We start from the raw sequence: 15,258 nt of genomic DNA, 5'->3' as shown, positions 1-15,258 counted from the left end.
AGATCTGTGGTCGACATGAGACGGGGCAAGAATGGGGTGGTCTAGTCACAATGTCCTGTCTGGTCACAAAAAAAGGACCTTTCCCTGCAAGTACGAATTAAGATATGTAGTTTTTCTGTAATTATTATGAGTTATTTTTAGAATGCGCTTTTGTGCTTCCTTTTTTTCTTTCAATTTGTTGCTGATATATTGAAATTTTCTGTTGATTTTAGTATCAATTATAATTAAATACAAATTCTTTTGACAACTCAACCCTCCATCTACCTCTGATTGTGTCCACCATAGTTTGCTGACCCTCTTTAACTGTATTAGTATGATTGCTAATCAACCAATCTCAATAAGTGACTAGTTGTAAAATAACAAAAAATCTGATTCAATTTCAGACTGACAAGAAAATGAGAATTAAAAATACACGTATAAATGTATTTAAGTATCCTTATCAATTGCTATTTTTAATGATCAATCGAATATGAAACTCATTTTCTACATTCACATGAAACCCATGAAATAATTTAATCCCTTTATTGGACAGAAGTTTATGAAGCAACCTTTTAAAACGTGACAACCAACCAAGACAAAGAAAGAGAAACATTACAAAACATTTGGTTGTATGAAATGTATTTATTGTAATGGAAAAGTAGTACATGTACAAATCTAGAAATGTATCCAAGCTTTAAATGTAAGTGACTGAATATCATGCAGAATTAATTAATTGTTATAAACACTTATGTTTTAAAAGTTCTCTGGAAATACGAGTTTTAGATGTTTAGCATTGCTAAACATTGTATTTACATGTCTGACTATAAAAGATCTCATTGTATATTTCCAGGAAGCAATAAAACATGCACCTCTGTCACCTCATACAGAGTTATATTTACCACTGTAAGTTAAAATATGTACAAAAGAAGAAGCATTCTTTCAACACATCTTATTTTTGCCGTAACAGAAAAAAAAAAGTTTTCCATTAAGATTATTTATATATCATACACTGTCCTGTTTCCTCAGATCAGCTGCTCCTCAACGTGCAAAAGGCAAAATGTACGACACTTTGTTCCCGTGTGGTAATTAAAAAGTACAAACCAGAAAGAGAGTGTTCAGAAGTCTCGGAGATGGTCAAGGGACTATTGGTTAACGATATTTGTGTAACTCTGAATGAGACTTTGGAAGTACTGCTGGGTGTTTTTTTGAGGTTGAAAAATGATGATGAAACATTTTGGCAGGAAATACCAGGATAGAAAAGAGTAGAGACTAGAAAGGACTGCCATTCCATAAATAAAGTGGATGTACTTTTCAGCGTACAACACGTAGACAGTGACATATATGATCCAGATGATTATCAGCAGCAGGAGGCAGAAAGTTATGGATTTAGCCTCATTGTAATTTTTTGGCAAGTCTTTTCCAATGTAGGAAAAACAAAAAGAAAGAATGATCAGTAACGCAATAAAAACCAGAGAACCAAGTACCTCGTTCAAATTGTTATAACAGTAATGGATGATTATGTCTGGATGTCTCTGTGTGTCATTTTTAGGATGTGGGGTAGAAACGGATAAACCAACGATAAGTAAGACTGCCTGAGAGATACAGGCCACACAGATGACCAACCACTGTCCTTTGTATTTCAACCACCAACTGAGGATGTTGGGGAACCTGACAGCTATTTTGAAAATGCAAACAATCTGGAAAGCGCGCACAACAAAACAAGCCAAACAAACTGTGAAGAAAAATATTATTGGTAAAACCCTCAAGACACAAAAAGCTGTTGTTGGTTTACCAAAGGCAAAGAACACACTAACACTGGACAGAGCAAGACAGCCTAAAATCAAGAAGCACATCGGTCCTCCGGCAGACTTGACAATGGGAGTCTTGTAATTAACAAAGAAAAGGACAGATACGGCTGCGGTGAGGCCCATGAAGATCAAAGCTCCAAGCATGACAACCACAGCGCCACCATGCGAGAAAGGCATGTAGTTCTCCTGCCGCCGATAGCATGAAGTACTTCCTGCTTCAGACCATTCTGTGTCGCTACATTTGTGGCAGGTGTAAGGATCTACTGTTGTAACGATACAGTACATAGACAGTCAGCAAGGAAGGGTTAAATTAACCGAGATATCATAGTATAGTCTTAATTTGTTTATTGAAAACTATTCCATATATATATATATATATATATATATATATATATATATATATATATATATATATATATATATATATATATAAACCTTTGGTCAGTATATTCAAAATTTCAAAGTTAAAGGTTGTACATTATTATAGCACAAAATGTCTTTAGCCCAAAGGACTTTTCATATTTGGTAAGTTATAGTAATGACTGCACTGAGGCTAAATGATTTAGAAGCTCAGTTATAATCAGTTACATTTAAAGATTTATTTAGAAGCAATTCAATGCATGAAATATGATCCTGGCACAAATATCAAAATATTTAAAAAGTATTTAACACTATATATATTTGTTAATTCTATCAAACATTTTAGTAAATCTGAGAATTAATGTAGAGTTTCCCTTTTGTCAATGTTAACATTGATGCAGAATTAGCTATTTCCTAAGTTCAAAGCTTTTTTGAGTTAATATGACGTCAGTAGCCTTCCTCTTTTTCTGCGTTGCTTTGCATTTCATTGATGAATAAAAATGAGAAGTTGTTTTTCCATGTCAGGATTATTTACCTGTGCTGTTGATATAAGTTCCACTTTTGCATTTTGTACAGCTGAAGCAGCATTTGTGGAGTCCTTCTGGATTTTTTGCAAATCCAGCATCGCATTCTTCGGAGCAAATCGACTGCGGCACCTGTTCAAGTCATACATCGGGCACGAAAGTAAATATTGCGTTCATACAATGAGGAGATGAGTTTGACAGCCATAAAGCAATTGAAGCTGTAAGAATGTAATAAAAAAACACTGTCCTGCTTCAGCAGAGATAATTTTCAGATATCCACATAAGTCCAGCTGTCACCATGATTATTATCACCAGTGTACTTCTTTCACATCTAGAAATATAGTGGGTTTTTTCCCTTCTGAAAATTTGCCTGCACTAAAAATGGAAATCCAACATGCGCAAGTGATATATCCCTGTTTTTCAGGAAACATTTAAAAACCTACTTACTGAACCATTTTCATGCCACTGGATTTTGGTCCTGTTGACAATGAACTTTAAAGACGAGCGATAACGGTAAAAGCCAACCTCCTCTGCTTCCCCACTTTTGTTCCAGAAAACTATTGCATATGATCCAAAGGAGGGGTCGCCATTCTCATCAAACTGAACACTTTGGTTTAGAAGTGTAAAGTTGGTCTTCCACAGTTCTTGTAATATCTGTTGGTAGAAACAGAAATAGAAACATTTAAGTCTAACAAAATGCATAAACAGCAGATCTACAGTGATTTAAAAATATATATATTTCTGGACAGATACATTTTTAAATTAACTACATTTATTTATAAAATATAGTTTTATTATTTATTTCTTTTCATTTATTAAAATGTAAATATTTATTTATTCATATGTAACTATATTTGATTTATTTCTTAACTATTCAGTGTTAAAAAAAACTTGACAGAAAGTGGAAAGGGAATTAAGTTATATATATATATATATATATATATATATATATATATATATATATATATATATATATATATATATATATATATATATATATAACAGGATATGTATATACGTACATATACTTACCATATGGGGAACTCCTGTAATTCTCCTGTTGCACCTGCCAGTTTCACATTGCAGCACAGTGTGCAAGGCGTGGGCAACAGAATACACAGCAGAGTAAACAGGGAAATTGAAGGACGGATCTGCATTAATGATGTCTGCGGCAGTGTGATTACTGCAATTACAAGCCTGATTGCAAAACCTTTCTTCCGTACCATTTTCCTGTTGAGTCTGGGCTCTGAATGCATTGATGAAATCATTGAAACCTGGAATTGTCAGTTTTGGCTCAGCTATCCCAACTACAGTTCCAATTTTCCCGATTTCATCTTTTTTGGGAAGCTCCTTGTGTAAGGACCAAGCATCTCCGGCTATCCACACCTTGTTGGTGATGTTGTATTTTATGGCAGCCTCAATGAGAGCTTCAGCCGTCCATTCTGGTGCAAAAACAATCAAGACGTTTACTTTCATTGACGTAATTTGTTGGAAAACCTTATAGTAGTCTGTGTCTTGATCAAGGCCTTTTGTGTAGGCCAGACAGATCTCTGTGTTCTCAATTGTCTGAATGAACAAATCCCGGCCGTCTCTGCCGTAGTCGTCATCAATGTGAAGGAATGAAACCCAGCGCCAGTTGAACTCTCGCAATATCCTTAGAACCACCTCTATCACATCTTTATTAGGATGGACCGTTCGTAGGAAAGACGGGAAATGATTTTTCCTTGAAAAGACGGAACTGGCAGCTCCATAACTGACCTGTTGAAGGAGACATTTCAGAACCTTCAAGTAACATTTTACCACTGAGCGTTTTTTTTTTTCTATGCTTCTATCAATGCACAGAACATTTCTCAGGTTATTTAGAAAGTCTTGAAACAACTGGCATGCTTACCATCGGGAAGAAGTCCATCATGAAGAGCGGGGCGACGCTCAGCGTCCCTGTGCTGGTATAAGAGCCGACCACTGTGACCATTTTGGACGTGAGCCTCTGTGAGTCATTCCAAGGCTGGATGAGACTCCCATCAGAGATGAGGTTGAAAACTCCAGCGAAGTTCTGTGTGTCTGAGCAGAGGTCTAATATTTTATAGCCGAGCGTCACATTTGGCAGCAGTTTGGTAGAGTTATTGATCTCCTCTATTGCAAATCTCATCAGCTGAAACCTCCGGTAACTTGACAGGATGAAGGGTTGACTGGAAGCAGAAAAATGGGGGTAGAGCAACATTTATGATTCAGACCCATTTCTGATTGATTAGATAGATTAGACATTTTTGCTTATGGGGTTGCTGTGGAGGAAATTCTTGATCAGACTGGAAATATCAAAGGAACCAAATCTCATCAAAAAGTCAAGCTAATCACAGCGGATGCTTTTTCCGTCAACAGTACCAGACTTTCTTTGAAAAGATGTATCTGTGTCAACTCAATAAAACTAAACTTACTTTTCTCCCATATGCTGCAAACCTCTGCTTTTATAACAGTGTTAAGAAAGGTGCATCTAACTGCTGATCTAAGAGTATGGAATAAGAAATATAGAATAAAGAAATGAGTATAAAAGTAGTATGTTTAAATTAAAGTTAACATGTTGTAATTATTCAATTTAATTCACCGTATTAGCGTGCTATTATGTTTAATATGCTCAAAACTTTGACTGGCTTTAAAGCCAGTGGACCAACAGCTTGGGAGTGTTAAGGAAGGTTTAATAAATAATGTTTTCATCAATTGCTATAAAAGTTTGGATATTGAAATGGTCCCCATCAGACTAAGCCTTTACTTGACCCTGCTTTCACAACCCATCTGCTCCCCTGATATGAAGTTGTTAGCTCTCCTCTGCAAGTAAACAAGTGAAAGCAGGCGACAGCTTTGCAGAACTCAACTGTAAAATATGCCCTCAAGGATTTTGTTGAACATCAAATGATGTAACAAAATCCTGGGAAAATCTAACATTAGCACAAGAGGGGCAGTTATAGCTTAACAAAATGTTTCAAATGTGCTGAGCAAGTTAAGTAACCTTTGCTAAATTTCTTCTTGAAACTAAAAAAGACATAAAGACTAGAAGTCTCACCTTGAGCAGTTAATGGTTTCTGGTTTGTCACGGTGAAACCTTTCCTTGACGTGATGGATGTCGAAAAGTCCACCTATTAAATAATCTCCATCCAGCTCAAATTCTGACACTGCATCAGCCTCATGCAGGGAATGCAGGATGCACCCCAGCAGATAGAGATGAGCAACAATCTGTGTCATTTCTATTTCTGTAGTTTGACACTCTGGTGGAAGCTTTTTTGAAGCTTGTCTCTTACATGTCCATGGAAGGTGCTGTTCATGAGTTACCCTGCATACTTTTCATAAGTCTAGGATGAGCAACCTCTCATAAACACCTAACTGTAGGATGAGGTGGATTAACAAATCAGCATGCAAAAAAAAAATTTTCTGCTCGTTGCTACATCCTGGTTTCTGTAACGGCTTCTCCTCCGAGGGCAAGTTTGATAACGCTATCATGAAAAATAATCTACAAACTGAGCCAGTTCAGTTTTCAATATACAAATAACGTGCATAAAAATAAAAAGGCCTCTCTTGAATTTCTACACAAAGCCTTGTAACAGAACAAGGGCTTTTTCAGACAGGATGTTTACTCCCAAGGCGCTATGTCAGTAATTCAAATGAAGAAGTTAAAACCTCAGAGATCTGCCACATATCGGGTGATTACATCCAACAAAAATTCAGATTAGAAGAAAATTACAGTATTACATGAGACCAAAAAATAAGGATGATTAATTTCAGGGGTTTTTTTTGTGCCTTTTCTAGTCCTCAAGTAGCTTATAACCCATATCCTGGATACATCGATGTGTGGTAGCTTTAGAAGCACAAACTACACCTGCAATCCTCAACTTGTTTCCTCCAAACTCTTAAATTGTTTCACCATCCTCTGAGGAATATGAAGGTATCTGTTGCTTGTGCACCTTTTTATTGCACTTTTTTCCCTCCCATTTATCTTTCATTCACATTTTTTCAAGCAAACTTTTGTGGCTTATCTTCATCATGAAGAAAACCATAGGTTTTGTATAAAAAATTAAAAAAAAAAAAAAAAAAAAAAAAAAAAATATATATATATATATATATATATATATATATATATATATATTAGAGGTGTGCTGATCGATCGGTCACCGATCATAATCGGGCCGATTTTCGTGAAAAAGTGCATGATCGGTGATCGGCGATCATTGGCTCTTGTTGCCGATACCGATCATCTCATTTCGCAGCCTGCCTGTGCAGCTGGTCTCCTCTTTCCTTCAGTCTGCGCAAACGCGCAGCAACAAATCCTAAGCGATGTGGAACTATAACGTACTGAATGAATGGGAAAGTTTGCGTGTTGCGGCGGAAAATTGAAGCACGTCAAAATGCATCAACACAACGAAGCTAATACGACATATAAACAATGCCATACTTGACGGAGTTTGGCTACATCGAGGCTCACTGCAGTAAAAAAGACATATGGAGGATCAGATAGCAGGTAAAGCAGCGCACAGCTACAAACACTCACCCGGATTAGCATGACGGTCAGAAAGCTAAACAAATAACCCGCAAAATTATTTAAGTCTTCGAGCTGCGATGTAAGACGCTGGTTCTGCTCTCGCTGTTGAACCGCTGCTACGCTACAGGTAGTAATATTTCACAGACGGAGCTTCGCTTCTGCTCCACCTGGTGGTGACTCTCACACCGAACCTCTGTTTAAAGCTTCAGCATCTAACTTAAAAAATACATTTTACATACGTATTAAAACTTTCGCTGTCCTAACATGAGACAGATAATCTCTAAAAAAATAATCGATCTCCTCCCTGATCTGCATAATTACTCCGCTCAGTCAGAAACAGCCAATCAGAGCTAGCAGTAATCAGCTAGCCGCCATGCTAACAAGAAGTTTTCATTCAGTAACTCTGGATTGTTTATTGTAATGGAACCTGTTTTTGCCTTTGAATGTTAAGTTTTATACTTGAATTTTTTTGGCAATGTTGAGAGGTTTTATTTTGGCTCTTTGCATTATTTAGCCTCTTCAGAGCCTTCATATGTTATCAGATGGTATTATCAATAGCAGTACAATTTGCACAATGCCTGTTTTGTTTAGTTTTCTTCTTGAAAAAAATTATTAAAAACAAGTTTTTGTCTAAATTAAGGTGAATTCATGGTTCCTTTTTCCACATAATGTAACCGGTAGTGTTTATGATAAAATAAATAAATAAATAATAATTATGTGATCGGTATCGGTGTATCGGCCCTCATGGGTGATCGGTATCGGCAGGAAAAAACCTGATCAGCACATCCCTAATATATATATATATATATATATATATATATATATTTAGTTGAATCAAACAACTTTTCACTTATATCACGTGTTAAGATGTATATTTTTTAAGAATTTTACTACAAACATTCTCAGAATTCCTTCATATTAAAATATTTTACCCAAACCCATTCAAATTATGAAGCCAAGACACTTTTGTACTGTTCCGAAGGGACACAGCCTCTTTAATAGCATTTGGAGTGGAAAAAAAAAATTACACTTTCATTTTTAAAATCAAGTTGTTTTTTTTACTGTAGCACAAGAAAATAACATGCAATCCATGAAAAACATTAAATTCAGCCCAGGAACCCAATTAACCAGTTTGTCCTTCATCAGTTTCAGGTGAAACAGATTTTCATATGGGGAAATAACAAGGTGGATGAATGAAAAAGAAAAGATTTAAAAACAAAAATTATATTTTAAAATATATATATACTGTATATACACAAATCCAGACAACCCTTTGAAACACAAACTTTTTTTTTTACAGGAAAAATGTTTTGATCCCTTACTACATACAGTGTAGATCAGTTTAGTATTGACAGATTCCCAGCACTTTGTTAGGAAAGGAAAAAAAAAATCAAAAGGTTCATAGAAAAAATGTATGATCGCCACCAACTTCATCCATTTGTTTTAATAAAGGGTGTCAATCAGTTGTCCTATGTTTCCTCTGCAAAAGAAAGAGAACAACAGTTTGCTTGGAATGACTGTTCGTAGCTTTTTTTTTTTTTTTAAGGTAACGCAGATCATAAAGGACAACAACGGCTAGTCTACAAAATCTAAGTCAAACTCCATTTTTGGAGCACATGGGGAAAATGCTCCAAAGAGAAACTGCCTTCCGGAAATTATTTACTTCAATTTTAACTCAGATGGCTGATGTGCTATAGAAACTAATACTGGTTGTGCACTTTTGAGAGAAAATGGTTTGAAATATCATTATGCGGAATAAGTCCGACACTATGCAAATTTCTGAAATTTCCAATTTGAGGCTTAATGTTGCAAAGAGAAACATAAATTTGAGAGTGGATTTACGGTAGCAGACTACAGGAGAATAAAGATCAGTAACACCGTCCACGAGATATGCATTCATAAATGTTGAGTGGGCTGTCTGAAAATGAGTAAAATAATATTATATCTAAATACTTAGCCTATGCAACAGTTAAATTATACTAAATAGGAAAAAAACAAAAAAAACATGTACCAACTTAAAACCAAAACAGCCACTCAGAAATCACACTGAATTAATTTGAAGTGAGACATTCACACATTTATCTTTTTTTCTGCCCATCATGAATGCATATTCAGATGAAGTGTCACTAAAAACTCCTAGGCAACTTCATTTAGTATTTGTCCAACACACTTAGCAGAGCAGCAGATACTGAGATCCAGAACATTTATTATTAAGATTTTTTTTAATCAAATTTCATACCTAATCACATTCTTTTGCAAACAAATTTAACTGATTAATAATATACCACTTAATGTGTTACAAATAAGTTGGGACAGTATATGAATTAAAAGTTGGCGGACTAAGATGGGGAGATAATGCGGCACTGAAAGATCCAAAAGTTTGAAAAATTACTGTAATGTCAATTTAGATTAGCTTCTACTTGATGAATATTTACTCATCTGGCAGAACTAAGTTTTAAGTACTGCTAAAAAAAAACATATTTTTTAACAAAAGACATTTTGGGCAAGTGACTATTTTTGATCCGTGCTGCTCATACCTCCATCCAACACTGTCAATTATGGATCCAAGCTTAAGATTTTTTATTGTTTTTTATTGTTATGTTTCAATGTTACTGTCCAGCTTACAAAAAAAAAGAAAAAATAATCTCTAATCTTCATCACTCCCTGCTAGCTGTGATGACTGCGTTTCAAATGAGACTGAGGCGAAGGGTAAGTTGGAGTTCTTAACTAGCAAAAGTTTTCCCTGTGTCTTCCTTGCCTTTATATGTCCTCTTCCCGTGTGTGAAGGGTAGGTATCTGTACTTGATCATATGCTACAGAGAAAAGGGCAAAGAAAGAGAATTAGAGACAGGTAGGTTCTGATTAAGTGTTTTCATGTCACATAAAAATGGAGGTGCATACTTTTTGTCAAACAAAGCAATAATTAATCTAAACATAATATACTCCAATATTTTAAAAGATCCTGTGCACAAGAAGAGCTGTAAAATAATATTGTCTGTAATGTTAAAGAATCAATACTGTGGTTTTTTCAAGACAGTTAACTTTACTGAGGTTAAAAAGGTATATGTTTTGCTTTTTTAAAAATTTACAAATATATTTTTCTGCTTTTATGTTCAACAGAGGTCTGTGTTGTTCAGCTATAATGTCCTTCTCAGCCATACAAAATATTTTCTGCCCAGCCCACAAAACCCTTACAACTGACTAAGGTTATCTTTGTTTCTGTCATTTCAAATGTTAATTTCATCCGTTAGCCCAAACAAGCAACTGTAACAATTTCATACACTCTTTGTTTTTCCAGCTGTGGTTTACCTTAATCTGCCTCTTCATGGTGATGCAAAACAGCATGATGAAGTACATTACGAGTATTGGCCAGAACACTGGAACGTTGAAGGCATCGAAAAACGTGCAAATCATGGCGATGACGATGCCTTTTGTTGCAGAGTGCCTGTCACAAAAATCATCAGAGGAAGAGAAGACTTTTGTAAGTTTATAATAGTTAAATGTTTAAATTTCTAACATTAAGACAGTGTTGCAGAAAATTTTATTTAAGGTAATATGTTTTTATTAATTTGACGATCATGTCATGACATATTATTTTTATGCTTACAAACTCGTACCAAATTAATCTTTCTGAGCTTCACACTTAAAGCTTGGCTGTTACAGAGATGATGTTCTCTGCAGCTGTTAGGGAACCAGACTGTCTCTCATATGTTTATGATTCTCTGTTCAGAACATATGGTGGTGAAGAGCACGGCAGGTGCATAGATACAGGTGGAGCGGAGACTCATGCAGAAGCTGCTGAAGCTTAGAGCAAGTTTCACTTTACAACAAACCTAATCAGGATATGAACAGAATGCTTTTATAACTCTGAAGTTTAAAGCACACCATGTGTGGTGGCTAAAGGATAATTCAAATCATTAATTAAGAACAGTATGCTACCAATCTAATCTTAATGAGAAAAATCTTATATGCTTCAATCATGATTTCTTTCCACCAAAGCAGTTCCAGTGTTTAACCAGGGGTGGCAGTATGGATAGTTCTTCACTGATTCTATAAGAAAACCAGACTAATTTTCCAAAACTTAAGAGTAAAATTGGAGGGATTGCATCACATGTCAATCAGTAAGTGTGTCGCACAGTTTAATCACACAAATCAAATAATTTATCTCTGTATCTATGCCATGTTGCCAGCCCAGTTAACATGCACTGTGTGTCAAAGTTTAACACTTTCTTCTTAATTGACACTGCTGATCAGTACCAGCAGTGTTGAGAGTTAAACAGGTTTAGAGGAAGATTTACTAACTCCCCTCGATGTTTAAAAGCTGAAGACATTTGAGAACTTAGAAACGGCTTTTATAGGCAAAAATATTATGGAGGGGATGCGCCAGTAGAGTTGCTGCATGTGATTCCAAGTCATAACATACTTGTTTCTCTCTTAAATATACTATTGAAATTAGTTTTGTAGCGTCTAAATTATTCATGTTCAAGTTTCACTCATTTCTTCTGTCATCATGTTCCTCCAAACAGATTTTGTGTGATTAAATCTGTTGCCACACAGATAATTCTAAAATAAAACGTGATTTGCCCATCCCTGTTGAGCAATCACAGCACAAAGCCAGACCTAGAGCTGAACTCTTACCAGAATTTAAATTCAGGCAACCTCCTGATGAAAGGGCGGAACTCCTCGTTCTGCTTGGTTGGAAGGGATGGGCCCTCATCTACAAGAGAAATAAGTTACACTCTGCTTTCCAAGGGCTTTAACAAGGATCCAAAACAACAAACAGCATATAGAAAGGGTCTTTGCGGCACTTATTGATACTGAAACCAATTTTACAATAAATTTAAATCACATTGGAAAGTAGCAAAATGTCGATATTGAATAAACTTAGCAGATACTTTGTTGTTTAGTACAAAAGCACACAACACAACAAAATGTTATGAATATAAGTGTCCACTTGCCTTCATCAAGTAAAGAAGGATCCACTTTTGGCGACAGAAATGCAATGAACAGGTTGAGGTGGTAGATTCCCAAAGCGTAAGTTACTATATACCACCCCTGGAAAGCAACACAAGAACAAAACATAAAAAACTCCCAGAAAGACAGAAAATGTGTTAATCAAATGTACCCCAACCGATGATCACTGGACGCACAGGAGAAATAGATTCTCAGAGCTGTTTTTTGCAATCAAAATTCCAAAAAGGTTTTAATGGTAATACATGTGTATGGAAATATGAGTTCCTTTTAATCAACATGACATGCACATTCTGATTTTGGGAGAAAACAGGGATAATAACCACCTGTAGTATGTACACTCTGATCATGTAGATTGCAGTAAGTAGTAGAGTGAGCGCCCATCGCACCGCATAGAAGGGTGTTGACTTGTCAAGCCATGTCTGATAGACCTGTTGAAAATTGAAGGAATTTTTGTCAGCAAATATGTACAATGCCGCTAAGTTAATATCAGTGACGTGTGTGAACTAAATGATAGTCACCGTTCCAACCCCAGTGAAAAAGGCAGCAACTACAGATGGTTTCCCATGGATTGATTCTCCAACACTGTCCCCTTCTGACATCCTGCCATAAACCAGAAAAACATTTTCATTATTGGAGGTATTGGTGATTCATATGGATACTACTGGTCTCATAGCAACCTCAAAAACAGCTTTTCATTTGCTCTTGCATGCTGCAGATTTGATAATTGTTGAAAATGTAAACTTACCTACATAATAATTATTTAACTTTTTTTTTTGTTCCAGTTAATAATACTGTTGAAGTTTGCTCTAGCAAAATGGAAGTTTGATTTACCTTCAGAGGAGCTGAATTTTATAAATAACCTAGCATTAAGTTTTCAATTAAAATCTCACTTTGATACATCATCAAGTGACTGATTAGCTCACACAAAGTCCAGTTTCTATTGGCAAATGAAATTTAACTATCATGGTGTATGTCGCATAAAAAAAGAGATGCAGCAGACTACATCTGTAGTTTTTTAAAATTAAAAATATACTCAACAATAAAGAACATGATCTTTCGGCTGAACCAAACAACTATTCCATGTCGTTCACATTTGGTGATATTAGGTCACAAGTTTCAATATAAATTACCCCAGAATTTCATCTTTTAAAACAGTGTTTCCCAACCCTGGTCTTAAAGGCACACTGCCCTGCATGTTTTAGGTATTTCCTTCCTTCAGCCCAGCTGATTTCAATGGATGACTGATTAACAGCCGTTTTCTGAACTACAGTCAGTTGAATCTGGCACATTAAAGCAGGGAAACCTCTAAAACATGTAGGACAGTGGGCCTTGAGGACCAGGGTAGGGAAACACTGTTTTAAAACACATGATTTTAGTGTGGTCTGAAGGTACTTTTAATGCTCATTCAGATTAAATTGTTTCTTTGACATACAACTCCTGTGAAGAGTTTGCTAACATTCCCATTATAAGTACTTGTAACCAATCCCTTGAGAGTTTAAAGTTTAGCAATAGACAGACATGTGGGAGAGACTAGATTATGAAATGCGATCTTCCAAGTCTAACAAATACGACTTAAAGAAAAATCTTTAGTATTACCATGGGTTTATAGATGGATACTAAAAACCGTAATCAGGAAATTAATCGACTGATGAATGGAGAATGACTTCTGTTGCTAGTGCTAGTTACCAGTTCTACCTTACTGAAGCTTACGTTTACGTAGTATATTGTTTACTAATATCAAGAGAGAAGTATTTTCAGAGCAACTAAAGAATATATTATTTTAACTAATATATTTTAACATTAACATACAAGCTGATTTGAAAAACCGTGGGAAACTGTTCCTGGTTGTGGCTAGCAAAGATTTGTTTAAATACAAGCTAACCAGCGCTGGGTTTTGTCGATGTAAACAGATTCACAGGGAATGTACATCGAATAAGTGTGAATGACATTTCATTTGTGACATAAATCTGAACTAGCTTAAAGCTTAGCTTAAAAATTAGCTCTAGAAACAGCTAACTAGATATAAATGTACGTTACCCTTTGGTCCAAATTTTTGCCGGTATGGGTTATGTAGTTCTTGTAAGAGACTACACTACATACAATCGTTCAGAAAGCAACGTCATCTACCTACATTTCCCACAATTCCTAAGCAAAGGTAATTGCAGCACCTCGAAAGTACGTGTAGTTCATCACAGCTTCTTGTTTCGTGGTGGGAGCCTGTTAAAAGACTACTAAGAACTACAAATACCAGCAGTGAATGTGAAAACTGGACAACTCACTTCCTGTGATCCGTTTCTACGTTACCAGCGGTTCCGAAGCTAGTTTTTTTTTAGCATGTTTAGAAAAGCAGTTTTCTCTATTGAACACGTTTATGTCCAAATAATAACGAAACATTTTTACGTCTGAACAGCATATGTATTCCACCTTACTGTGGCTCGGTGGTGCTGGCAATTATAACGAAAAACAACAATGACAGTAATTTCTTACCTGATATGGCCTCTGAGTCACTACCCGGCTCTACCTAGCTAGCTACACTAGCCACTTCTCGTGTGAACACGTCAGTACTTCCGCGAACAAGAGGGCATTCTTCTATGGCAGGCCATTATAACATATAATCACCGACTTCAACGCTCATTCATACTTTCTACACCGCCTGTCGCCCAATGACTGCTGGACAAGGACACCAGCACCCCGCGACGCCGCAAGGACGAGGGGCTATAGATGATTGATGGAAGGATTCATATCTACTGGTGAAACTTTTTCCTGGTCTATCTTCTTCCACCTAGTCCTATCACCCACAAAATGACCACTAAGTTATTAGTATTTAACTTGCATTAAATTATTTAACTTATATAATGTTAAATAACTTGTATCTAACTTGTAAAATACAGGTTAAAAACTGAAATATACTTGTCGCCTAACTTAAAGAAGGAATCTTAATTTGCTTCATTCATTCCTCTCTCTCTCTCTCTCTCTTTCTCTCATATATATATATATATATATATATATATATATATATATATATATATATATATATATATATATATATATAATTTATATTAATTTAAATTAAATTAATATTTAA

The 15,258-nt window shown here is 35.6% G+C and overlaps 2 protein-coding genes across 3 annotated transcripts; both read right to left on the bottom strand.

Moving 5' to 3' along the window:
- Nucleotides 1-601: 601 nt before the first annotated feature.
- LOC106907354 (taste receptor type 1 member 2-like) lies at nucleotides 602-6,016 on the bottom strand. The gene is made up of 6 exons (XM_014973015.2): nucleotides 5,730-6,016; nucleotides 4,563-4,860; nucleotides 3,704-4,429; nucleotides 3,119-3,325; nucleotides 2,683-2,803; nucleotides 602-2,050 (listed from the first exon to the last, which is right to left on the bottom strand). The coding sequence occupies exons 1-6, from the start codon at nucleotides 5,906-5,908 to the stop codon at nucleotides 1,122-1,124; spliced, it is 2,460 nt and encodes an 819-aa protein (XP_014828501.2). The 5' UTR covers nucleotides 5,909-6,016; the 3' UTR covers nucleotides 602-1,121.
- A 2,147-nt stretch (nucleotides 6,017-8,163) lies between these two features.
- On the bottom strand, nucleotides 8,164-14,768 carry rer1 (retention in endoplasmic reticulum sorting receptor 1). 2 transcript variants are annotated; one of them, XM_088007432.1, is made up of 8 exons: nucleotides 14,661-14,768; nucleotides 12,692-12,773; nucleotides 12,497-12,601; nucleotides 12,158-12,254; nucleotides 11,838-11,916; nucleotides 10,509-10,644; nucleotides 9,958-10,012; nucleotides 8,164-8,679 (listed from the first exon to the last, which is right to left on the bottom strand). In XM_088007432.1, exons 2-8 carry the CDS (start codon nucleotides 12,770-12,772, stop codon nucleotides 8,669-8,671), a joined length of 564 nt encoding a protein of 187 aa, XP_087863558.1. In that variant the 5' UTR covers nucleotide 12,773; nucleotides 14,661-14,768; the 3' UTR covers nucleotides 8,164-8,668. The 2 variants fall into 2 exon arrangements, with proteins under 2 accessions (XP_087863558.1, XP_014828515.1); XM_014973029.2 differs by having other exon boundaries at nucleotides 8,164-10,012.
- Between the last annotated feature and the right edge of the window lie 490 nt (nucleotides 14,769-15,258).

Source organism: Poecilia mexicana, unplaced genomic scaffold (genome assembly GCF_051168715.1).
Source record: "Poecilia mexicana isolate PSO_F unplaced genomic scaffold, ASM5116871v1 scaffold_7, whole genome shotgun sequence".
Taxonomy (NCBI): Eukaryota; Metazoa; Chordata; class Actinopteri; order Cyprinodontiformes; family Poeciliidae; genus Poecilia; species Poecilia mexicana.
Note: the sequence above shows the minus strand (reverse complement) of the source record. Positions and strands in the feature narration are given on the sequence as shown.